The sequence below is a fragment of the Stomoxys calcitrans genome, chromosome 5 (genome assembly GCF_963082655.1).
Source record: "Stomoxys calcitrans chromosome 5, idStoCalc2.1, whole genome shotgun sequence".
NCBI classification, from domain to species: domain Eukaryota; kingdom Metazoa; phylum Arthropoda; class Insecta; order Diptera; family Muscidae; genus Stomoxys; species Stomoxys calcitrans.
In genome coordinates this window covers 119,828,142-119,854,654 of record NC_081556.1, presented here as the reverse complement: position 1 = coordinate 119,854,654, position 26,513 = coordinate 119,828,142, and the positions used below count along the sequence as shown (strand labels likewise).

Here is a 26,513-nt window from a genome sequence, read left to right as displayed (position 1 = left end):
TAGGCGAATGAGTGAATGAGTAAATTACGGGAGTTGAGCGAGAGAGTTGAGTGTGTCAACCATTTGATAAATTTTTGTTCTACGCATTTGTATTTAGCGCACCGAGAGGAGTTTTGGTGTAGGTTTTCTCCGTTATTTGTCTTCTCTTCTTGGCTCCACTTGTCTCTCTATTGCTGTGGGCTCTTTTGTAAAGTGTTGTGTTTTTCTTTACAAATTTTTACCGAAATGGTTCAACAAATCCAACTGAAATTCAATATTGTCTGTTTGTATTTACGCTCCTTACATTAACCGACACAGTTACACACATTAACAGTGGCTCATAGGGTTAATATGAGGCCGAGTATAAGGCGATAAAGAAATTTATTAAAGTTTAAATTAATTTTTCAAACTATTAAATTGATCTCTACGCTGACTCTAAAAATCCCCCACATTGTTCAAAGATAAATAACTAAATTTTTTGATGTGGAATTTGGCAAAATTTATAGACCAACTGAAGTCGGTCCAAATCGGTCTATATCCGATAATATGGTCCGATCTGGACCATATTTGACAGGAATGGGTAGGGGTCTCCCGGAACACACTGTGCCAAATTTCATCGAATTCGGGTAAGAAATGGATCTGTCGGTCGGTCTAAGGGCAGCTATATCCAAATATAATGGGATCTGAACCACATTTCACAGAAATGGGTAGGGGTCTGCCAGAACTCATCGTGCCAAATTTCTTCGAAATCGGATGGAAAATTACCATTTTATTGCCTCAAGACTTTAATTCTGGAGATCGGTCTATATGGCAGCTATATATAATTCAAATCCGTTTTTATGAAATCAGAAGATCAGGTTTATGTACAAAGAATACGAAATCATCACAAATTATTTTTATGTCCACGATATCGACCAAATTATAATACCCAGCTTTTGGGTATAAATGCGTAAATAGCCATGTATTTACCCAATTTACCGGGTAAATACCTTCTGGGTATTTACCCATCACCCATCTTTAGGTATTTTGGAGTAAAGTAAGAATATTGTATTAGCAAGTAAAAGCGTGCACAGTTCGGCCGGGCCGAATCTTATAAACCCTCCACCATTGAGCGCATTTGTCGAGTTCTTTTCCCGGCATCTCTTCTTAGGCAAAAAATGATATAAGAAAAGATTTGCTCTGCTATTAGAGCGATATCAAGATATGATCCGGTTTGGACCACAATTAAATTATATGTTGGAAACCTATGTAAAATGTCAGCCAATTCGTATAACAATTGCGTCCTTTGGGGGCTCAAGAAGTAAAATAGAGAGATCGATTTATATGGGAGCTGTATCGGACTATAGACCGATTCAGACCATAATAAACACGTATGTTGATGGCCATGAGAGGATCCGTCGTACAAAATTTCAGGCAAATCGGATATTAATTGCGCCCTCTAGAGGCTCAAAAGGTCAACATCCCAGATCGGTTTATATGGCAGCTATATCAGGTTATGAACCGATTTGAATCATACTAGGCACAGTTGTTCGATATCATAACAAAACACGTCGTGCAAAATTTCATTCCAATCAGATAAGAATTGCGTTCTCTAGAGGCTCAAGAATTCAAGACCCAAGATCGGTTGATATGGCAGCTATATCAGGTTATGGACCGATTTGAACCATACTTGACACAATTGTTGAATATCATAACAAAACACGTCGTGCAAAATGTCATTCTAATCGGATAAGAATTGCGCACTCTAGAGGCTCAAGATCGGTTTATATGACAGATCGGTTTATATGGCAGCTATATCAAAACATGGACCGATATGGCCCATTTACAATACCAACCGACCTATTTCGCTGAAATTTGATACAATGGGTTATGTTGGGTCCCTCGTTATTCGTACCGAGTATGGTCTTGATCGGGACATATTCGGATAATGCTGCCATATATACCGATCTCCCGGTTTAAAAGCTTGGGCCCATAAAAGGCGCATTTATTAAGCCATTTCTCTTAAATTTTGACACAATGAGTTGTCTTAGGCTCTTCAACATCCCTGCCCTATATGGTCCAGTTTGGTCTTTGTTTGGATATAGCTGTCATATACAACAATCTCCCAATTTTGGGGTCTTGGGCACGTAAAAAGCGCATTTATTATCAAATGTCGCTGAACTTTTGGTACAATGAGTTGTATTAGGCTCTTCGATATTCTTCCCCTATATGGTCCAGATTGGCCTCTATTTGGTTATAGCTGTCATATATACCAATCTCCCGTTTTAAAGTCTTGGGCCCATAAATCCGACTTCAATGAAATTTGGCACAATTAGCTGGGTTAGGTCCCTCGACATTAGTATCGAATATGATTCAGATTGGTCTCTTTTTGGATAATGATATGATGAACTCGATCTCCCAAATTAAGGTCTTGGGCCCATAAAGACACATTTATTATCCGATTTCGCTAAAATTTTGCACATTAGGTGGTGAGTTGTGCTCCTCAATATCCCTGTTTGATATGGTCCAGTTCAGTCTATATTTGAATATAGCTGTCTTATATACTCTCTCTCTCTCCCGATTTAAGTGCGAGGGTCATAAAGGCGCATTTGTTATCCGACTTCGCCGAATTTTTGGTACAATGAGTTGAGTGTAGGGGTCTAACGCATAATCTGAATTCAGTCTATATTTGAAAAATTCGGATATAGCTACCATATAGACTAATCACCCGTTTTATAGTCTAGGACCGTGAATCGTGTTCGAACACTCGACTTCCCTGGTAAATTTGGTCCAGATCGGACCAATTATTTTGATAAATCTGCTAAGGTTCATAAATAATATATTTTTCTCCGGACTTGACATAATGAGGTTAATATGCATATCCGCGGTGGTAGGTATCCAAAGTTCGGCCTGGCCGAACTTAATGAGTTTTTATTTGATTTCAAAAAAAAAATTGTCTTGAAAAAAATTTCTTCTTTGATAGAAATTTTAAGAAATTTAAGTTAATATGGGATATAATTTTTTTTAAATATTTAAGTTTTTTTTTGAACTTTTTACCAATTGAAAACAGCAGAAAATGTTTGCTGTTTTAGCAAAAAATTACTGCTGTCCCTTTATCAGCAGATTTTCTGCTGTTTATCACACATTTTTGATGTTTTTACTAAGAAATTTCACTGAGTGAAGTATTGCCACCTGAAGCGAGGACGTCGAGTAAGAACTTCTTTACGGACTGTAAACAGGCCATAAGGACAATAACAGCAAGGACGGTAAGATTACGTACAGTCTTGGAATGTAAGAAGGAAATTAATGCCGGGCCATAGCGAAAGCAGACAATTTGGCAGTGAAGGCCATAGAACTGCCGTCAATAAACTTGGTTAACCCAAAGCTTTTCGGGTCGACATAGTCCCAGTTAAGGTCGTGGGCGACGAATGCGCACGTAACCCTGTAGAACTATGGGGAGATCCAGATAATGAGAAGACGAGGCTATTACTAAAACGAAGTAAGATGGAGGTCAATATAGCTATCGATATCATAACGGGACACATAGGACTACGAGCTCACTTATACAAAATTGGTGCGGCAAGAAAAAGCATGTGTAGGGCATGCGGGGAAGATGATGAGACTTTGGAGCATTTCCTATGTCATTGCCTGGCTTTCGCTGCTAACAGATACCGGCCGAGATTGCTTTTGTATTTTGCGATTTACAAAGGTATTTGCGATTCGATTTTCATTTTGATACATGATTTTGACATAACATGGAATTGGGAAAAAAATCGGTTCAGATTTAGATATAGCTCCCATATAAATATTCGTCCGATTTGGACTAATATTGCAATAGCATGATCATTTGTTAACTGATTCTATCGTAATTTCGCAGGAAGGGTTTTCGCTTCATTTTCAACATTACTGGTGAACTTTATAGAAATCGATCCAGATTTAGATATAGCTGCCATATTAGTATATCGCCCAATTTTCACACCTTGAGGTACTGCAAGCGCATTTATTGACCAATCTTCCATAAACTTTTTACAACGGTTTCCTCGATGACTACCACAATATCCATACAGTTTGGTCCAAATCGGTTCAGATTTTGACATAGCTTCCATATATATGTTCGTCCTATTTTGAGAAATATTGCAATAAAGTGCTCATTTTTTAACCGATTCTCTCGAAAGTTGGCAGAAAGGCTCTTTCGACTCTTAATATTACTGGTGAATTTCAAAGAAATTGGTTCAGATTTAGGTATAGCTGCGATATATGTATATATTTGGTCGAAATTGGTTAAGATTTGTTGCTCCCATATATACGCTCGCCCGGCCGATACGGGATGACTATGAGCACCATCTGACACTGATGACTATGAGCACCATCTGACACTGATATTGAAAAGCTGCAAACACAACAAATGGCAGCGGCATACTCCACTCGACTGACCCAACTGCTTGATGAAAACACTCCTTGTGTGGGTAGTGGCAAACTATTGCCTACTCCATGGAGAAACCCATGGTACGTACCAAGAAACCCATGGTACGTACCAAGAAACCCATGGTACGACTAAGAGTGTCGAGATGCTACTGAAGCCAAGAATGCGGCATATAGAGCAACCCTGCAATCAGTAGCAACGCGCCAGATGAAGGAGTGGTATCGGGAAGAAAGGAGAGAGGAGAAACGCCTATTCCGCAGAAAGAAAAAGGAAATGGAAAGACGTGGGTGTGAGCGAATTGAGATGTACAGGAGTCAGAATAAAGTCCGGAAATTCTACTAAAAAATTAAACATCAAACCGATGGCTTTGGTGCAGGCACATCCTCCTGCAGAGACAAAGAAGGAAATCTGGTAACTGACACAGACAACATGCTGAGGATATAGAAAGAACATTCTACCCAACCGCTAGTGTTCGATGTTGGCGGCGAAGAGGATACCGCAGAACCAATCCCTGATGATGGTATAGAATGTTTACCTCCTAGTCAGAATGAGATCCAAGTTGCAGCGACCCGACTAAAGAACAACAAAGCAGCAGGAGCCGACGGGTTACCCGCTGAACTATTTAAGACCGGAGGCGACACGCTGATAAAGCGTATGCATCAGCTTATCTGTGCAATCTGGCTAGAAGAACGCATACCCGTTGATTGGAACCTCAGCATACTATGTCCCGTACACAAGAAAGGAGACAAGACGGAATGTGCCAACTACAGAGGAATAAGTCTGCTCCCCATCGCATACAGATAAAACCTAAAGTCAATGAGATAATTAGGCCCTATCAAAACGGCTTTAGACCTGGTAAATCCACCCTAGACCAGATATTCACACTGCGCCAAATCCTGGAAAATACCCGAGAAGGACAAATCAACACCTACCATCTCTTTGTTGACTACAAAGCCGCCTTCGATACTCGTTTACATTCAAAGGTATTTCAAGCCATGTTTGAGTTTGGTATCCCTGGAAAATTAATAAGACTCTGTAGGATGACACTTGCTGATACGCGTTCCTCAGTAAAAATAGGAAAGAATCTCTCCGAAGCATTTAATACCAAACGAGGTTTCAGACAAGGAGACAGCCTATCGTGTGATCTCTTTAATATCCTGCTGGAGGAAATTATACGAGATGCAGATGTGAATAGATATGGCACACTATTCACAAGAGAGCACATGCTACTCGCCTATTTCGACGATATCGATATCATAGGTCGGTCACCGGAAGTAGTGACCGCAGCCTTTGAAAGAATCGAAAGAGAGTCAGTGAAAATGGGTCTAGCAGTAAATGGAGATGAAACGAAATGAATGGTTTCAGCTCCCAAAAAGCCTTGCACAACCGAGCAGATAAAGAAAATGGAGAAAGTTGGGAACCACAACTTTGAGATAGTCAGTAACTTTATCTACCTCGGCACCGTCGTAACCGAAACGAATGACACCAGTTTTGAGATTAAACGAAGAATAATACTGGCAAACAGATGCTACTTTAGACTAAGTAAGCAGTTTAGAAACAAGGTCACCTCTCGACAGACGAAGACTACACTTTACAAGACACTGATACTACCCGTGCTGTTATATGGTTCTGAAGCATGGGTACTTGTGAAAGCAGATGAAGCAGTGCTTGGAGTATTTGAGAGAAAAATTCTTCGTAAAATATATGGACCAGTTTGCGTTAACGGAGAATATAGGCGATGTATGAACCCCGAGCTGTATGGGCTGTATGACGATGATAGCATAGTTACACGCATCATAATATAACGGCTGCGTTGCTAGGTCATGTTGTCAGAATGGATGAAGAAGCTTCAGCAAAGAAGTCTTTTGAAGGCAAACACGGTGGTACACGCAAACCGGCAAGACCAAAAGCCCAATGGAAAGATCAAGTTGCGGGAGACACCTCGAAACTTAGTGTCAGAGAAGATCGAGGCGCTTGGAACGCTATTCTACGTTCGGCTAGTGGAACAAATTTTCTGTCATAGCCAATTAAAATAAAGTAAGTAAGTAAAGAAGCTCGAGAGGTATAATCGAGAGATTGGTTTATATGGGACCTATAGCAGATTTAGGACCGATTCAGAAGCTGGAGCCTAATCTTCTGCCCTCTAGAGGCTCCAGAAGTCAAGATCCGAGATCGGTTTATATGCCAGCTATAACAAAATATGAACCGATTTGGCCCATTTGCAATACCAATCGACTTGCAACAATAAAAAGTATTTGTGGAAAATTTCAAGCACCTAGCCTTACTACTTCCCAAGTTAGCACGCTTTCGGCAGACAGATAGACGGACCGACGGAAGGACATGGCTAAATCGACTTAGTCAAGATAACCAAGAATATAGGGTGATTTTTTAACTTTTATCTTTTTGGCAACACTGGTTTAAACAGCACACGCCCGTTTCGTGTTTTGTTTCACTGTCAAATATATTCAGTTTGGTCTATAATTTAACCATGCATCTCTTACAAACGAACAACGCCTCCATAATTGGTATCGAATTTTATTATCAAAATGCGTGCTCCGTTAAGAAAGCTCATCTCGCATTGTGTGTGTTCAGCGACGAAGATCTTGTGTGGCTTAATGGGTACGTAAATAAGCAGAATTGTCGATTTTGGAGTGAAGATCAGCCAGAAGCATTGCAAGAGTTCACAATGCACCCAGAAAGTATCACAGTTTGGTGTGGTTTATGGGATGGTGGCATCATTGGACCGTACTTCTTCACAGATGATGCGAGTCGTAACGTAACTGTGTATGGTGGGTGCTACCGTGAGATCATATCCAACTTTTATTTTGCCCAAAATGCAAGAGTTTTACTTGCATGACATGTGGTTTCAACAAGACGGTGCCACACAGCACATTGGATTTGTTGAGAGGCGAGTTCGGTGAACATTTTATTTCACGTTCGGGACCGGTCAATTGGCCGCCTAGCTCGTGCAATCGGTCAACATTTGCATGAAATAATCTTCAAACATTAAATTATATGGACCGTACTATCGCTTCAAATATAAAGATTTTACTGAATTTTATGTGTTTTTTTTTTGGAAAAACTTTCGTATAGCTCTTAAAAGATCACCCTCTAGAAATAACTATTGTTTCATTAAACCAAGGGCTGCTATTTTAGAAATCTCTAGTTTTAAATGCCAAAATCTGCTAAATTATTCAAATCGGGTAATTACGGAACTGATCGAAAAAAGTATTGTTTTTGGTTTATATTGGCTATTCTTGACGGTCAGGTGTGTTTTCTGAGTGCGATCAAGCAATTTTTTTCTCATTTTCTTTCCGAAATTTAACATTTTTTACTTTTGTCTTATTTTATTCTAATTTAATCACCTTCTCCTACTTAGAGTCAGCAGGCAGTGTCTTTTTTTATTATCAGCAGACTTTTTTCTATGAGTGTAAATATTTCTGAGCCGTCAAACGGCCTAACACAAAATACTCTTAAATTCCTGCGAAATGGGGTTATAATGCTCCTTTTATTCTACGTTTCCAAATCGGAAGATTGGTACACCAGCCACCCATATATATCCAAATTTAGTCGGTTCTACAGCATATTCAATAAGGATGACTGAGCACTGACGGTGCTTATTTTAGCTTTATCCATATATTGCTCAGCTCTTGGAACGATAAACAGTTAAAAAATCATTTTACCAAATGTCAGCTAAATCGGCTAATAAATGTGCATGTTATGGGTCCAAGACCCTAAATCGGGAAAACGGTATATTTGGTAGCTATTTCCTAATTTTGTCCTATCTGGACCATGCTTGGCACAAATATACAGGGGTTTGGTACAAGTAATTTTACTAAATTTTTGCGAAATCGGAGCAAAATACCTTTAATCGGGAGATCGGTGTATATGGGGCTAGATCCAAATATGGTCATATTTGAACTACACTCGGCCTGGATGTCGGGGGCCTAACATAATTCACTGTTCCAAATTTACGTGAAATTGGCTTATAAATGGGGTTTTGAATGGGTGAAAGGTCTTCAAACAGGAGATCGGTAAATATGTGGACTATGCAATTTACGCTTTCTTTTTTCTGTCTTAAAGTGTTATTGAGATTCTAAATATGATCGGATGTGTACCGTATATCATGAAACCAGAATCATAAATCCTGAGATCAGTTTATATGGAGGCTCTCTTATATATAAAAATTTCAATTTGTGTTTGTTTGTCTGTTTCGTATAAACTCAAAAACGGCTGAACCTATTTTTTGAAACTTCACATATGTTGTGGAATGAGCTCGTGGTTAAAATAGGGATGGCTTTTCAGTGTCTGAAAGGTGGGGCATACCTTTCCCCTTATTGTCGTGAGGCCTAACACAACTAACACATCACCATAAAAGGGACTTTTAAGAGGCTACAGATCTTCAAATTTTTGTAACCTAAAATCAATAATGTTTTTGCAATTCGGAGTGGGATACAGGGTAGAGGCGCCCAACCCCAAAACCCGCAAACGAGGCATTTGAAACAATCCTGACAATATGGGTTTCAACTGAAAGTTAGTTGAGAGTAGAAAGCGAATGTGATATCCAGTTTTTGGTCGAACTGGTGGCTCAAAAAGTCTTATCGAGAAATCGGTTTATATGACAGCTATATCAGGTAAAGGACGGATTTGAACCATTCTTGACACAGATTATGGAAGTGAAAACAAATTAACTCGTGCAAAATTTCATCCAAATCGGATAAGAATTGCGCTCTCTAGAGACTTAAGAAGTATAAACTGAATACCTGTATATGTCAGCTATATCCGAACAAAATAAACGACCAGGTGTAATACTTCATCCAAACATGAACCGATTTGGCGCATTTACAATACCAACCTACCTACACTAATGAGAAACATAGTGAAAAAAATCTCGATTAAATTTACTTTGTTTGGTCTCAAATCAATATTTCGATGAGTTACAAAAGGCAACCTTAGCGCAGAGGTAAGCATGTCCGTTAATGACGCTGAACGCATGGGTTCAAATCCTGGCGAAAACATCATACAAATTTTCAACGATGGTTATCCCCTCCTAATGCTGGCGAAATTTGTGAGATACTGTACCATTTGGTAGGGCTCCCTTGTAAAAACTTGTCCACAAAGAGGAGGCGCACTGCGGCACCCCGTTCGGACTCGGCTATAAAAAGGAGATGCCTTATCATTGAGCTTACACTTGAATCGGACAGCACTCATTGGTATGTACGAAGTTTGCCTCTGCCTTCATGGGCAAATTTGCATTTGGAAAAGGAATGACGAAGTTAGTATAACCCCATCATATGGTGAAAGGTAGACAAATAAAAAATTAAGTTTTTCAACAAAATTTGATTTCGGCATAATAGTTTTTTTCTCATGGAAACACAATTTTGATCAAAATATGGTAATAGCTTTTAAACTTTTTTGTGGACTATTGTTTTTAATCGAAATTCTTTGCATTATGGCCAAGAACGAGCATGGTTTGTCATAATTTATGTATTCAAAAACTCAAAAAATTAAATAATATTAGCGCTAAAACTTGTTAAAATGTGTATGCCCTCCCCTGAAAAAAATTGGGGGGTATATTCATTTTGTCATTCAGTTTGCAACACAATTCATTTCCGAACCTATAATCTCTATATATATGTGTTCTTGATCGTCGTAAAAATCTAAGACGATCTAGCCATGTCCGTCCGTCTATTTGTCTGCCTGTTGAAATCCCGCTACAGTCTTTAAAAATAGAGATATTGAGTTAAAACTCTACACATATTCCTTTTTTTGTCCATAGGCTGGTTAAGTTTGAAAATGGGCTACATCTTGATATAACACCCACCTTAGTTATCCGATTCCGCTTAAATCTGGGACAGTGAAATGTGTTAGGACTCTCAATATGACGCTGTTTGGTACAGCTGCCATATAGACCTCAACTATGCGTTCAAGATGGAAATGGGTCTTAACTCGTGACTCCATCGAAATTTCAAAATTATATCGAAAATCCATTAAAAAACCAAGTTTCAGAATAGAAACTTTTAAATGGACAAAGCAATGCGTCCTAGAGCGAAATGAGCCCTAATTCGTTACTCCATCAAAAATTCAAAATTTATTCGGAAATCCATTAGATATTGCTGCCATATAGACCGATCTCTCGATTAAAAGTCTGGGGCCCATTAAAGGCGCATTTATTGTCTGATTTCGCTGAAATTTGCGATAGCAAGTTGTGTTAGGCCCTTCGACATCCCTGTTCAATATGGCCCAAATCGGTCCAGATTTGGATATTGCTGCTATATATACCAATCTCCCGAATCAAGGTTAAGACCCATAAAAGGCGAATTTATTAATCGTTTTTGCTGAAATTAAGCACAATGAGTTACGTTAGGCCGCTTGACATTTGTACTTAGTATGTTCAAGGTCGGTCTTCATTTGATTATAACCGCCACATAGGTCGATCTCTCAATTTAAGTTATTGAGCCCACAATAGGAGCATTTATTGTCCGATTTCGATGAAAATTTTGATATAGTGAGTTTTGTTAGGCCCCTCGACATTCTAGTTCAATGCGGTCAAGATCGAATTCGATTTGGATACAGCTGCATTGTATACCCATCTCCTGTTTTAAGCTTTTAGGTCCCTATAGGTGATGTAATTAACCAGTTTCACTGAAACTTTTCGTGAGGGTGCTTAGCCCACTCCCAGAGGCCTTTCTAAGCTTATGGATATAGCTCTCACATGTACCGATCGCCCGATTTAAGTTCTTGGGACCATAAAAGCACGTTTACTACACGATTTCGCTGAAATTTGACACACTGAGATGTGCTAGGCTCTTCGACATTTGTGTTAAATATGGCCCAAATCGGTTTCTTTCAAATAGAGCTGCGATGTAGACCTATCTCCCGATTTGAAGCGCATTTATGTCCGATTTCGCTTCAAATTGGCAAAGTGAGCCCTATTCAACCTTTGGAAATTTTTGCCCTTTATGGTTCAGATCGGTCAGTAGGCCCATAAAAAAATTTTTTGCTGATAAGGCTGAGCTTAGAAAATATAAGGGCGAGCTGAGAAAGTCTCAGCACAAATCCTGGGTAGAATTCTGCGCCTCCGTGGAGGATACATCTGTGGCCTCTAGGCTAAGGAAGATTCTGTCCTCGAGACCTATTACGGTGGGGTATATTCAGAAGTCAAAGAATGTATGGACAGTTTCTAGTGAGGAAACACTTGAACTACTCATTGATACAAATTTCCTGGGAAATTTTCCAACGGACAACGTGGCGCCAGAAGAAGTTGTCGCTGGTATGCATTCGTCGGAAGTTATAATGGAAATTGTGTCTGAGCCGAAAATCCTTTGGGCGATAAGAAGTTTCCACTCCTTTAAGTCGCCAGGCCCTGATGATGTATCACCGGTTGAACTACAAGCTGTTTCTGATAGACTGGTTCCCTAGCCCTGCTTCTATCTGAATGTCATATATACCTGTGATATGGAGGGACTCGAAGGTTATTTTCATTCCAAAAGCAGGAAAACCTTACCATACGAAGGCGAAAGATTTTCGTCCTATTAGTCTGTCATCCTTTATGCTGAAGACTCTTTAGAGGTGTATAAAAACATATCTTAAGGCAAAGATACCTGAAGATCGCCTGTCACAGCAGCAGGATGCATATAGTAAAGGCAAATCCACTGAAACAGCCCTTCACGACCTCGTCGGCTACATTGGGGTTTCTCTCGCTGTCAAGGAATATACAATGGTAACATTTCTTGACATTGAAGGTGCTTTCAATAATGTAAAACCGACGACAATCATGAAGGAGTTGGAGAATCAACTCTACCGTAAGAAAGTTTATTAATAACTTACTGAAGGATGCATTATGGCAGGCTTAGGATTTGTGTATCTAAAAAGATGGGTTAGCAGAGGAACACTTCAAAGAGGTTTACAATCTCCTATACTTTGGAATATAGTCATAACAATATATCATTGTCTCTGAAAGAAAGTTTGTGGCACCTGTCTCCTTGGGAGGAGAAAATGTTCCGTTTACAGAAAGCGCAAAACGCTGGACAGGAAATTGAACTTTAAATCAAACATTTTGGAAAGGGTAATAAAGGCAACTCTTGCCGTTGGGGGTTTAGGCCGCGCGTCATGCATTGGGTATATACTGCAGTTGTCAGACCTATAATGCTATATGGTGTTGTGGTCTGGTGGACAGCGCTTCAAAAGTCCACCTACTGTTCAATACTTTACCGGATCCAAAGGATGGCTTGTTTGTGCATCACAGCCGCACTGAGGACGATACCATCTGATGCACACAATTTAATGCTACATACATGCATACAAAAATATCCTCTCAGACAGTCAGGCAAACAGTAAATCCCTGGAGAACTAATTTCTGAACACAAAAACCGTCCTAGTCGTCGTAGATCTCTCAACGAGATGGCTAAACAGTTCAATATTCACCTGTTCTGGGTGCCGGGCCACAGTGATATCCCAGGGAATTGTAAAGCGGACGAGCTGGCGAGACTATGAACTACCTTACGCATTCCAGGGAAACTGGACTCTGTGGGTATGCCTCTAGCGACATGTTAGTTAAATTTTTAGGATCAGGCCCGAAAGACAACGAATGACAGATGGTTACAAAAGTGGGTCAGACGTCTCAGTCATTGTGCCCGCCATGACAGGTCACAGATCTGATCGGAAAACATGCTGATAGTTGCAAGTAACGACTTCTTCAGAAGCTGTGTGGACGTCGAGGAAGAAACGACTATAGAACATCTGCTGTGTGTGTGTGTACCGCAATGGTGGTAAGAAGGACTTCCACTTTAGGTTCCCATTTACTTGCGAACTTGTCTGATTTATCGGATGTGAACATTCGCAAGTTGTTGGGCTTTTTAAAGCGATCTGGATGGTTTAACGGTAGGAACCTTCTTCTGTTCCTGTGGTATCACAATGGACGAAAAAGTCTAAGTGAGTCAGATGGCAGACTGCCACTTAAACCTAACCTAGCTGATGAATATGGTACAAGGGTTGCCTTGTTTATTTCGGGATTGGACAACCCTTTTGTTACAATCTGCCAACTGACAGCTCTATCGTAAAGCTAAAGATACATAATAAAGATACACATACAGATACGTAATGATACACAATAGATGAATTTGGTTCAAGTGTTGTGTAAGGCCCTACTTAGCCTTCCTGAATACGATGTAGGTCGGACTATATTTTAATTTTTTGATAAAGCTGCTATGGGTTTACAAATAATAAATTTTTCCCCGTGCGATGACGATTTGTGGTTAAAATATATATTCAAGGTGGTGGGTATTCAAAGTTCGGCCCGGCCGAACTTAATGTCCTTTTACATTTTAGTTATATTTTATACCCTCCACCATTGGATGGGGGTATACTAAACTAGTCACTCCGGTTTTAACACCTTGAAGTATTGATCTTTGCCCAGATTTGTCTAAAATTTGGAACAATACTTGTGTTGTCACTTCCAACATCCAAGCCAAGTATAATCTGAATCGATCTATAAACAGATATAGCTCCCATATAAAGCGTTCCCCGGATTTTAATTCTTCAACCCTTAGAAGTCTCAATTTTCATCCAATTTGCTGAAATTTGGAACAAAGACTTGTGTTATGACTTTTAACATCAATGCCAAGTATGGTCCGAATCGATCTATTAACAGATATGGCTCCCATATTCACCGCTCCCCAGATTTGAGTTCTGCAACCCTTAGAAGCCCAAATTTTCACCTAATATGGCTGAAATTTTAGTTAGTTAGCTGAAATTTTAGTAAGTAAGTTATGATTTCCAATATCCATGCCAAGTATGTACTGAATTGGTCTATAGACAGATATAGCCCCCATAGGAGGCCCCTTATCATTGAGCTTAAACAATGATAAGGGGTTCTCATTGATATGTGAGAAGTTTGCGCCTGTTCCGTAGTGGAATGTTCATAGGCAAAATTTAAATTTTAGCCCTTCGAAGCCTAAATTTTCACCTGATTTTGCTGAAATTTGGAACAAAAACTTCAGTTATGACTTCCTATATCCACGTCAAGTATGATACGAATCTGTCATTAAACACATATACGCCCCATATAAATCGATCCCCGGATTTGATGTCTTCAGCCCTTAGAAGCCTCAATTTCCTTCCAATTTGGCTGAAATTTGGAACAAAGACTTGTGTTATGACTTTTAACATTCATGCCAAGTATGGTCCGAATCGATCTATAAACAGATATGGCCCCCCTATCCACCGATCCCCAGATTTGACTTCGTCAGACCTTAGAAACCTCAAATTTCAGCCAAATTGGAAGGAAATATCCATGCCAAGCATGATACGAATCAGTCTATAAACAGATATAGCCCCCATTTAAATCGATCCCCGAATTTGATTTCTTCGGCCCTTAGAAGCCAAAATGTTTACCTTATTGGACTGAAATTTGGAACAAAATCTTGAGTCATGACTTCCAATATCCATGCCGAGTATGATACGAATCGGTCTATAAACAGACATCGCCCCCATATAAACTTATCCCCAGATTTGACTTTTACAGCCCTTAGAAGCCTAAATTTTCACCTGATTTAGCTGAAATTTGGCCCAAAAACCTATCTTACGACTTACAACATCAGTGCAAAATTTTATCCGAATCGGTCAATATGGTGATATAGGCCCCCTAAGTATCCCGACATGAATTCTTGAGACCAAAATAATTCAAATTGAAACTCAGTTAGTAATGTTACATTTAAGCGGAATCCATGGTGATGAATACCCAAGACTCGGCCTGACCCAACTTATCATGCTGTTACTTGTTAAATTTTTAAGCTTTCATCCTATTTTCCACATTCCATTTAGATGAGCCACTGTAAGGGTATGCGTATAATTACATAGATTTGTGTCATAGATGTGCGTGACAGTGTGCGTGTGTAAGAGCGCGCAAGTATGTGTGTGAGTGTGTGTGTGTGATTGAGAGTTTGCGGAGTATATGTAAGCAATCATTAACTTCTTCGGCCTACACAGGCACACATTTAACAACACACAAAATTGGGCTAAGCGTAGAAAAATTCTTACAAGACCGACCACCATGAGGCAAAAGAAAGACAGAAATAAAAAAAAAAACACCGAACTACAAAATTCAACACAGGTCCCCTCCCCTAAGGTATATACAGATATGGGTATATGTGCCATGCCAAAAGGGGCTTGATTGCCGCTTACGAGGTCTTAATGTAGGCCATTTTCAAATTGATTGTCAAGATATGTTAAGAAAACATTGATGAAGTATGAGTTGGAGAAGAGAAGAGCAGAGGGATAAGGTCGTTCCTCTTTTGAGCAAAAAAAAAATGGGGTTTCTCATTAACTAAGGCTGCGGTTGAAGAAAAATTTGGATTTTTCCACAATTTCTTGTTTAAGATATGGTTTTTGTTTTGTTTTTAAGGAACAAAATATGCTATAGAATGATGTTTTTTGGGATTTATGTGTTTGATGTTGTTGTAAGTGTTGTAGCACTTGTATCTTCGGTTTTTTTTTTGTCAAACTCTTGTTGTGTATTTTCTGTATCTATAGCACCGAATATAACATTTTTCTTCACTGGTAATTTTTTTCTTCATTTTCTTCGGTGGTTTTCCCTACGTGTATGGATGGATGGATGGTTGGTTGGTCGTTTTTTTTTTTTGTTTTTTTTTTGGTTGTGTGTGACGTTTTTCTCCCGTTCCGTTAAGATTTTTGATAGCTGATGATGGTATATTTGGAATATATATGGATTTTTTTCTATATATATATATACAAATGGATGTATGTTGTTGCTGTTTTATTATGTATATACCTTTTGTTGTAATATTAGTAGTAATAGTTGTTGTTGTTGTTACTGTTGGTGTTTTCTTGTTGTTGTTGTAGTTGTTTTTGTAGTATTACTATAATTATTTGGTGGGTTTATTGATAATAATAACTTTCTTGTTTTATTATAAATACTCTTTCGGTTTTTTCTTCTTCTTTTTGTTTGAATATCTCGTAATATTTTCTTTTTTTTATTTAGATTATAAGCACCAATATTCTACTCTGCTCGCTTGCTGGCTCTTTCTCTCTCTCTCTCTCGCTCTTTCGTTCTCGCGCTGTTTGTATGTAAGAATGCAATATTTTTTCCTTGACTCGTTTTCTTGCCATCTACTGTGAGACGTATACAGGATTTTTCTTCATTCGTTTCCGTTTTCTAAATTTTTTTTATACTCTCAATTCAAAAAAGATTTTACGTTTGGGAATTTTTGTTTTTTCTTCGTAAGAAAAAAAAAAAAGATTTTTTAAATTTCATATGTGATTGTGGTTGTTGTTGCTTTTTCTTTGCTATCTGTACAACATGTAGAGATGCATGTATAGGCAGGCATATCTACTATGTATATCTAACTTGATATTTCGGTATATATATGTGAATTTAAGTGAATTTTTCTTTTTGGTTTTTTCCCCGTTTTTACTTTTTTTTTACTTCTTTTCAGTCGATCAAATTTCTTTAAAATTATTTTTTATTGTATTAGATTTTTATTCTTCTTCTAACTTTTTTTCTTCTCTAAATACACAACAATATTAATGGAATACAAAAAAATTTGAAGTTGAACTGAACAAAAGTGTTATCATCAACCCAATTGTGCGGCACTTTTTTTCTTTCTTTTAGTTATGTGTGGCCAAGTTTTGTCGGTTCTTTTATTTTTTAACACCGTTTTCCAACTAACTACCCTTAAGTACTGATTTGTGAGCTCCACGGCGAATGCTTGTTATACCCAAAAATTTTTCATCCATTTCCCCAAAATGCAAAAACAAAAAAAAAAATAAAGTGTAGCCAAAGCGGTGAGAGTGGTGAATTCACTCGCTCACAGGCTTTCAATTTGTAATCAATGAAATCAAACCGTTAACAGCCATGTTGAATGCGCAGTAGCAGTCTGCTGCTGCCGCTCTCCCAAGTTTACTCAATTTGTATGTGGGAGAGAGAGAGCGAGAAATCGCACTCACAATTTCCTCCATTTGCCTTGGAATTGTAACAGTTTGTGCTGCATATGTTCACATGTAGAAGGGTGTCTGCGTGTGTGTGTGAGTGTGTGACGTTGTTTGTGCTTGAGTACTACGAGTTTTCGAACATTCCATTACTATGGTCGGTTCATGAGTTTTGCCTGGAAGCTTAAAAAGTAAACAGTCCTCGGGAATTCTTTGCACTGACAACTGGAACGTTGGCTGTCATCTGCCGCGATATGGCGAAATGTCAATAGACTTTTCTTGGCTACATGTGCTTCACTTGTGGGGAATTTTGTAGTTTTAGTACTAAATGAAAGACGAAAAATTCAAATGTCAATTGTATGAGCAAGGGCTGCCAAATATTCGAAGAAAAAAAAACATGCCAAGTAAAAGAATGAACTTCAAAACAAAAACAATTAAAACCAGTAAGGATGGGCAAAAGTCGGGCGGTGCTGACTGTATAATACCCTGCACCTACCTTATAAGTACAATGTTGGAGCTATATCCAAATATGAACCAATTTTGATGGACCTTGGCCGATGTTTTCATATAAGTTATTGGTAGACATGGGCGATGGGTAAATACCCGGTAAATTGGGTAAATAACTGGGCTTTAACCCATTTATACCCCAAAGCTGGGTATTTATAATTTTGCAGATATTTTGGGTATAAACATATTTTCCAAACTATTTTTGATGATTTCGTATTCTTTGTATATAAACCTGATCTTCTGATCTCATAAAATAGGATTTTAGTTATAAAGGGTGATTTTTTTGAGGTTAGGATTTTCATGCATTAGTATTTGACAGATCACGTGGGATTTCAGACATGGTGTCAAAGAGAAAGATGCTCAGTATGCTTTGACATTTCATCATGAATAGACTTACTAACGAGCAACGCTTGCAAATCATTGAATTTTATTACCAAAATCAGTGTTCGGTTCGAAATGTGTTCAAATTTTGACAAATTTTGTTCAGCGATGAGGCTCATTTCTGGTTGAATGGCTACGTAAATAAGCAAAATTGCCGCATTTGGAGTGAAGAGCAACCAGAAGCCGTTCAAGAACTGCCCATGCATCCCGAAAAATGCACTGTTTGGTGTGGTTTGTACGCTGGTGGAATCATTGGACCGTATTTTTTCAAAGATGCTGTTGGACGCAACGTTACGGTGAATGAACACATTTCGAACCGAACACTGATTTTGGTAATAAAATTCAATGATTTGCAAGCGTTGCTCGTTAGTAAGTCTATTCATGATGAAATGTCAAAGCATACTGAGCATCTTTCTCTTTGACACCATGTCTGAAATCCCACGTGATCTGTCAAATACTAATGCATGAAAATCCTAACCTCAAAAAAATCACCCTTTATATAGCCGCTATGTAGACCTATATCTAGACTTAATGTCTTGAGGCAATAAATTGGTAATTGTTTATCCGCTATCGCTGAAATTTGGCACAGTGAGATCTGGTAGACCCCTACCCATTTCTGTGAAGTGCGGTTCCGATCGAACTATATTTGGATATAGTTGCCCTTAGATCGACCTCCCGATATATGGTATTGAGGCCATAAAAAAATCCATTTTTTGCCGAATTCGATGAAATTTGGCACAGTGTGCTCTGGTAGACCCCTATCCATTTTTGTCAAATGTGGTCCAGATCGGACCATATTTGGATATTGCTGCCATATAGACCGATCTCCCGATATAGTGTAATGAGCCTATAAAAGGAGCATTTTTCATCCGATGTGGATGAAATTTGAGTCAGTGCGTTTTGGCACCCCGACCGCCCGATCTCCCGATATATGGTATTGAAAGCATAAAAGATCAATTTTTTGCTCGAATTCGATGAAATTTGGCACAATGTGATCTGGTAGACCCCTATCCATTCTTGTCAAATGTGGTCCAGATCGGACCATATTTGGATATAGCTGCCATATTGACCGATCTCCCGATGTAGTGAAATGAGCCTTAAAAGGAGCATTTTTTATCCGATTTCAATGAAAGTGGGCTCTGCGAGTTCCGGTACACCTCTTAACCTTTTTGTAGAATATCATCAAGTTCAGACCATATTTGGATATAGCTGCCATATAGACCGATCTCCCGAAATAGATTATTGAGCTCATAAAAAGAGCATTTTTCATCCGACTTTGAAAATCGGGCGATATATAAATAAGAGCTATATCTAAATCTGGACCGATTTCCATAAAATTCAACAGTAAAATTGAGAGAAGATCGTAAGAAAATCCTTCTTGCTAAATTTCGAGAGAATCGGTTGACAAATGATCATTTTATTGCATTTTTACTGCAAATCGGACGAACATATATATGGGAGCTATATCCAAATCTGAACCGATTTTTACCAATTTCAACAGGATTCGTCTCTAGGCAGAAAAACATGCCTTTACCAAATATTAAGACGAACGGATAAAAAACTGCGCCCTGTAGTTTGTATACTAATTAACATGGACAGACAGACGGACGGAAAGACTGACATAGCTAAATCGAATCTGAAGGTGATTCTGTGTCGATCGGTATATCTATCAATGGGTCTATCTCTCTTTCTTCTGGGTGTTAGGTTAGGTTGAAAAGAGCGTGCAGATATTAATGCCACTATAGACATACACCTAAGCCAGTAATCGGCTTGTTGTGCGCTCTAAAAACTATAAAGTAACCTCGAAAAAGAACATTTTAAGTTAGGAATTCCGTGCTACTTACAAAATCCTAAATTGTTTTACCACTCCCCTAAGTTGGTTCATATCTGGTGTTGTGTCTCCACCTAAGGGCCGGTATCTGTTGGACGCGAAAGCCTGGTAATGACAAAGGAAATGCTCCAATGTCTCATTATCTTCCCCGCATACCCTACACACGCTATCACTTTGCCGCACCGATTTTACATAAGTGAGCTCGTAGTTCTTTGCCAAGACAACGTGTTCTTTGAACCTGCTGTATGGTTTTTATTTTGCACTTTTTCTCCATAGCAGTTCATCAAACTACTAAGGTGTAAGTAAGCATTGGTTTAATCACGCTCCTATAGATCCAGTGGACTATCCTCGGATTCAGGCCCCATTTCGAGCCTACGGCCCGTCTACATAGTTCCCAACATCTGTGAGCCTTCTCTGTACGCTCCTGAATATGACACTTCCAATTCAGTTTTCTGTCCAAGATCACTTCTAAGTATTTGACCTTGTCAGATTTCGAAATCGTTTCGTTGAGGAAACGTGGTGCCCACCTTTGTCATCCTCGTGAACAGGCATATTTCAGTGTTCTCTAGGTTAACATTGAGACCTCTGGGTCTTGCCCAGTCATATGCCTTATGCAAGACCCTTTTGGATTTTCTGCATAGCTGGTTCGCATCCTTACCTCTTAGAAGTATTTTAACATCGTCTGCATAGCAGACGGGTTCAAATCCCTCCTCAGTCAGCATCCGTAATAGGTCATTTATGGTGGTCATCCATAGGAGTGGCGATAAAATGCCCTCCTGTGGCGTCCCTTGTGCCACTTTCGCACTTATATTTATGCCATGGGACACACAATTTATCCACCTCTTCCTTAGCATACGGTTTACCCAGTCTGTAAGGACCTAGTCCACCCGATACTGGTCTAAGGATTGAATCAGTGTGTCGGTCCGCACATTGTTAAAAGCCCCCTCGATGTCAATGCATACCGCCAATGTGTAAGTTTTGGCATCGAAGGATTCTTCTATTTTATGCCCAACCTCATGCAGCGCAGTCTCCAGTGACCTTCCCTTCACATAGGCATGCTGTTTGTATTTGAGCAGTTCGCTGGATGTCCTACTCTTTATCATGGTTTCCACAATACGTTCCATGATTTTGAGTAGAAAGGACGCAAGGCTTATAGATCTGTAGGAATTTGGTGTCGCATAACTTGCCTTGCCGGGCTTGGGTATAAATACCAGCCTTGCCTCCTCCCAGGCTTTCGGAGTATATGCAAGCCCTATGCACTCTGCGAAAGTAGTTTAGGTACTAAAAAGTACCAAAAAAAGGTACGAAATAGGTGAACTTTGCATACGGCGCACGGGTAGATTTAGAACTTCAAAATACAGACTGAGCCACAGCTCTGAAGTGAAGTGAAGGATAAGGGTACATCTCGGTAGCATGAACCGGGTGACTAGAGAATTTTTTTGAAATGTGTACATTTAGGTTCAAAATGGTACCTTCTTTACGGATTGAACTACAGCTCTGAAATTTGGAATACAGTTACATCTAGGCACTATATACAGGGGACTTGATGTTCGCTCATTTTGGTGCTAAACTGAGCTGCAGCTCTGAGATTTGGAATACAGGTACATCTTGGCTGCATATATCGGATGATTAGAAGCTCTTTTTAGAAATTGGTGCATTTTAGTACCTAAACTACTTTTTAGTACCTAAAAGTAGTTTAGGTACTAAAAAGTACCAAAAATAGGTACGAAATAGGTGAACTTTGCATACGGCGCACGGGTAGATTTAGAACTTCGAAATACAGACTGAGCCACAGCTCTGAAGTGAAGTGAAGGATAAGGGTACATCTCGGCAGCATGAACCGGGTGACTAGAGGATTTTTTTTTTTAATTTGTACATTTGGGTTCAAAATGGTACCTTCTTTACGGTTTGAACTACAGCTCTGAAATTTGGAATACAGTTACATCTTGGCAGCATATACCGGATGATTTGAGGATTTTTTTTTGAAATTGGTGCATTTAGGTACTAAAACGTACAAAATGGTACTTTATTTACAGATTGAGCTTAACAACTAAAATTTGCGATACAGTTACACCTGGACAGTCTATATTATATATCGGCCGACTTAAGGAGTTTTTTTTTTATTCGGAAATTTAGGCACTTAAACCTTCAAAATGTTTATTTCCTTACGGATTAAGCTAAAACTCTTAAAATTGCGATACAGTTACATCTAGATATTGGATGTACCGCTGGGGGTTACCGAAGCGACCGGGCATATGCTTGTATGTATATAGTGTGTTCTTCAATGACTTCTACTATGTATATGGCCGAAATCTATTCAGATTTACGTATCACTCCCTTATACGAGGGTTGTCTTTTATATTTCGGGATTGGAAAACCCTTGTGTTGCAATCTGTCAATTGACATCTATATCCTTAAGCTTGACATTTTTGAGGTTACACATACTCAGAAGGTTCTGACATACGAGCGCTATTTGTATTGTTTACAGTAACTGAAAAGATTAATCTCGTCCAAAAAATGGAATTAAATCGTGAACATTTTCGTGCGATTTTTTTTTTACTTTTTACGACGTGGATTAACTCAACTACAGTGCATCGATGAACTAAATTCAATTTTTGGCGATGAAGCTCCATCGAGGACCAGTGTTTATCGATGGTATGGTGAATTCAACCGAGGTCGTAGTTCAGTCCAAGATGAATTTCGTGAAGGTCGTCCAAAACCATAGATGCTGTGCGTCATCTGATATTGCAAGACCTATCGTAAGATTGAGACAACCTTAGGCATTAGTGGGGCCAGCAAACATTCAATTTGGGCTCGTGTCGATTAGTCGAAAGAAATGCTCTAAAAATACGATCGCAGTGCTTCGAAACTCGTCTGTGACATCGTGATGAATGAATCGTGGATTTACGCGTATGAGCCCGAAAGTTAACAACATTCGACTGTATGGGTGTTTCCAGATGAGCCAAATCCAAAAAAAGTTGCTCGCGCACGAAGCACTTCCAAGCGAATGATCGGCTATTTTTTTCAGAAAAACTGAACATGTCACAATCGTACCACTAGAACAACGCAGAACAGTCAATTCTGAGTGGTACAAAGCCATTTGTCTGCCAGTTGTTTTCCAAGATTACAGGAAAACCAACCGCCGAAAACGGATCACTCTTCACAACGACAAAGCGAGCTCTCACACATCGGCTAAACAACTGCATGTTTGAGCACTCTAAACATCGATTTGATGAGTCATGCGCCGTATAGTTCTCATTTGACACCGAATGACTTCTTTTTATTACCATATGTACATTCCCCGTACGGTTGATGCATTGAGAATGCATGTTTTGGAGATGGAGATGCATCTCAATCACAGTGGCAAAATTGCTTTGACAATAGGTTCAAACGCATGCAAAACATATACAGATCTTAATGGGGAATATTTTGAAAAACAATAAAACGATTTTCGATGATTAATATTTGTTTTTGTGTTCTCTAATCCCGAAATATAAAAGGCAACCCTCGTATATGTTTGTCCGATTTTAACAAATAATGCAATAATGTGGTCATTTGTTCATCAATCCTCACAAAATTTGGCTCTAAGGATTTCTTAAAAATTTTTAGTGATTTTACAATTAGATATAGCACCCAGCGACGTCGCCAACAAAATTTTTACCAAAATTTTCATGGCCAAATTTTTCCAAAAATTTAAATTTTTGAGAAAGACATGAATTATTTATTGGTTGACAAAAATAAAATTTGACATTCCATTACTGAAATTGGAGTTTCCGCATCCAATTCTCAGTGCTTTTCACTCTAGATTTGGTACTTTTAAGATCACGCAAAACCCAAAACCGAAAATAGGCATTAACTGGAATGGTTTATGAATTTCTAGTAAGTGCTTCTAAAACGCATATTTGAATGCTAATTCAGTTTCGAAGGAATTAATTCAAAGGTTTAACATGACACTAATGCCATTCAATAACAATTCCATCCCAAATGGCATGCCCTCGATTAACATTTTTCTTTTTTCCACGATATGTTCCATTTTGAAAACGATATAGCATGCGATAAGAAATTAGTTGCCCACACATTGGCTGGTGATCTCTGCTACAAAGTCTCAATACAATATCGTGTCTTGTAAATCACTCAATTGACACTTTTCGCCAAGCATTTGCATTTTGGCATGATTCATTTGAAATGCAAAAAGGTCTCTTGAGACACGATACTCGTAATTAGATCGTTATCAGCACCATTAAATGCACCTCAATGGTGCAAATGTTTCCCTATAACAGCCAGCCAGCCAGCCATTTTTAATTTATGACCCACCAATCCCCCATTTGGATAGAGATAACAAAAATGGACATTTGCCCTGCAGTCAATGCGATTTGTGTTACTTTAATTTCCAATTTATTATTATTGTTGTACATGTTAATTAAATTATTTACATTTTTTATAACTACAATGTTTTATGGAGTGTGTGTGTGTGTGTGCGTTTGTGTTTTTCTTTTTTTCTATACATTGTGAGTTAAAATAAAACTATTTTATTTTTTGTTATACCTACTTAAGCTTTATGTTTTATTAATGCCATTATTTTTCTTTCGTTTGCTACTTAAGCCTTACTAATTTAAACTAAAATTATGATAAATAAATTAGAATTATTTTAAAAAGGGGTTTAATTTAATTTCGAGCATTTGTCATTTCAACCGAAAGGAAGAGAAATCAATTTTTTCGTGTCGAAAAAATTTCCAGAGAATTCTTTTCGCATCAAAATAATTTTCGCAGAAAATTTTTCGCATCGCACAAATAGTAACAGAACATTTTTCATACCGAAAACAGAACATTTTTTGTTGTTAAAAAGTTTCAATAGAAAATTTTTTCAAAAACATTACAAACAAAAAAAATTCGTATCGAAAAATTTTAAAAGAAAATTTTTTGTACTAGAAAAATTTTTTTAAAAATTTTTTGTTTAAAAAAATTTTGATTTCGTTCCGAAAAATTTATTTAAAAAGTTTTTCGTTCCAAAAAAATGTCTTAAGAATAATTTTTCGTTCGGAAATTGTTTTTTTCAGAAATTTTTCGTCTAGAAAAAATTTCATTAGAAAAATTTTTATAGAAAATTTTTGTTTGAAAAAATTTTGATTTCGTTCCGAAAAAATTTGTTTAAAAAGTTTTTCGCTCCAAAAAAATTTCTTAAGAATAATTTTTCGTTCGAAAATTGTTTTTTCAGAAATTTTTCGTCTAGAAAAAATTTCTTTAGAAAATTTTTCGTCTAGAAAAAATTTCTTTAGAAAATTTTTCGTCTAGAAAAAATTTCTTTAGAAAATTTTTCGTCTAGAAAAAATTTCTTTAGAAAATTTTTCGTCTCGAAAAAGTTTCTTTAGAAAATTTTTCGTCTCGAAAAAGTTTCTTTAGAAAATTTTTCGTCTCGAAAAAGTTTCTTTAGAAAATTTTTCGTCTCGAAAAAGTTTCTTTAGAAAATTTTTCGTCTCGAAAAAGTTTTTTTAGAAAAATTTTCGTCTCAAACAAATTCCTTCAAACAATTTTTCGTCTTGAAAAAGTTTCTTGAGACAATTTTTCTTCTCAAAAAAGTTCCTTTAGACATTTTTTCGTTTCAAAAAGGTTCCTTCAGACAATTTTTCGTCGCGAAAAAATTTCTTTAAAAAATTTTTCGTTTCCAAAAACTTTTTTAGGACATTTTTCGTCTCGAGCATGTCTCTTCAGAAAATTTTTCGATTTGAAAAAGTTTCTTCAGGAATCTGTATGACTCAAAAAAGTTTCCTTAGTAGAATATTCGTCTTTTTCTTTTTCGCATTGAAAAAATTTTTCTTTTATCGCATCAAAAAAATTTCCTTAATAAGTTTTTCGCTTCGAATTGAAATTTGTTATTTCAAATTTTCTTGTTTTTATCTATCTCACAAACCTTTTGTTTTGCTATTTGCTTTATTTTCCTTCCAAGTTTCCCTTTCGGTTGCTTACTATTTGTTTGGAAGCATCTTTACGCCTATATTGTTTTTCTTTTATTTTACAAAGTTGTTGTATTTTTTATGATATTTTTAAGCCTATTGTTATTTACACGTAAACTCCTCGTAATTCTCCTCACAGACATCACACTGCACCTGACAGCACCATTTGAACTGGCAGCGGCATTGGGTGGTGCGTCGGATCTGTTGGGTATTGTAGCCACGCTCACAACAGAGCAAATCACAGCTTTGAAGACCATGCAAGGTGCGATTACAAACACGACCCTGGGTACCCTGAACGCCCTCCTGCGCATTTCGTTCGCAGTAATTGGGCGATGTTTGCAGATAAACCAAATCCATGCGTTTGGGATAATTCATCACTTTGCCGGCACGATTTTTTCTATGCAACACCAAAAAAACAAAGAGGAGAAGGAAAGAGAAAATGGTAATTAACAACTTAAGAGACTATTTGGAGGCTGTTCAGGCTGTGTTTTTTTGTTTCAGGTAAGTTCAACAT

At 38.0% G+C, this 26,513-nt stretch overlaps 3 protein-coding genes across 16 annotated transcripts in view; 1 reads left to right on the top strand and 2 right to left on the bottom strand.

The window, feature by feature from the left end:
- The window catches only part of LOC106089369 (ELKS/Rab6-interacting/CAST family member 1), a 289,868-nt gene extending 273,015 nt beyond the window's left edge, over positions 1 to 16,853 (bottom strand). For 12 of the 14 annotated variants that reach the window (XM_059370205.1, XM_059370204.1, XM_059370203.1 and 9 more), the window contains exon 1: positions 16,173 to 16,848. The gene's annotated coding sequence lies outside the window, so the exon portion shown is untranslated. Of the gene's footprint in view, positions 1 to 16,172 lie in introns of all 14 variants that reach the window. The other 2 variants (XM_059370218.1, XM_059370215.1) reach the window with 2 other exon arrangements.
- LOC106094039 (molybdopterin synthase catalytic subunit-like) overlaps positions 1 to 26,513 on the top strand; it is a 515,852-nt gene that overhangs the window by 315,846 nt on the left and 173,493 nt on the right. The window contains exon 6 of the mRNA XM_059370219.1: positions 26,139 to 26,500. The gene's annotated coding sequence lies outside the window, so the exon portion shown is untranslated. The remainder of the gene's footprint in view (positions 1 to 26,138; positions 26,501 to 26,513) is intronic.
- Positions 25,651 to 26,513, bottom strand: part of LOC106089370 (protein Wnt-2) — a 94,208-nt gene continuing 93,345 nt past the window's right edge. Inside the window, exon 6 of the mRNA XM_013255207.2 lies at positions 25,651 to 26,396. Coding sequence (XP_013110661.1) covers positions 26,102 to 26,396 — 295 coding nt within the window. The 3' untranslated portion in view covers positions 25,651 to 26,101. The remainder of the gene's footprint in view (positions 26,397 to 26,513) is intronic.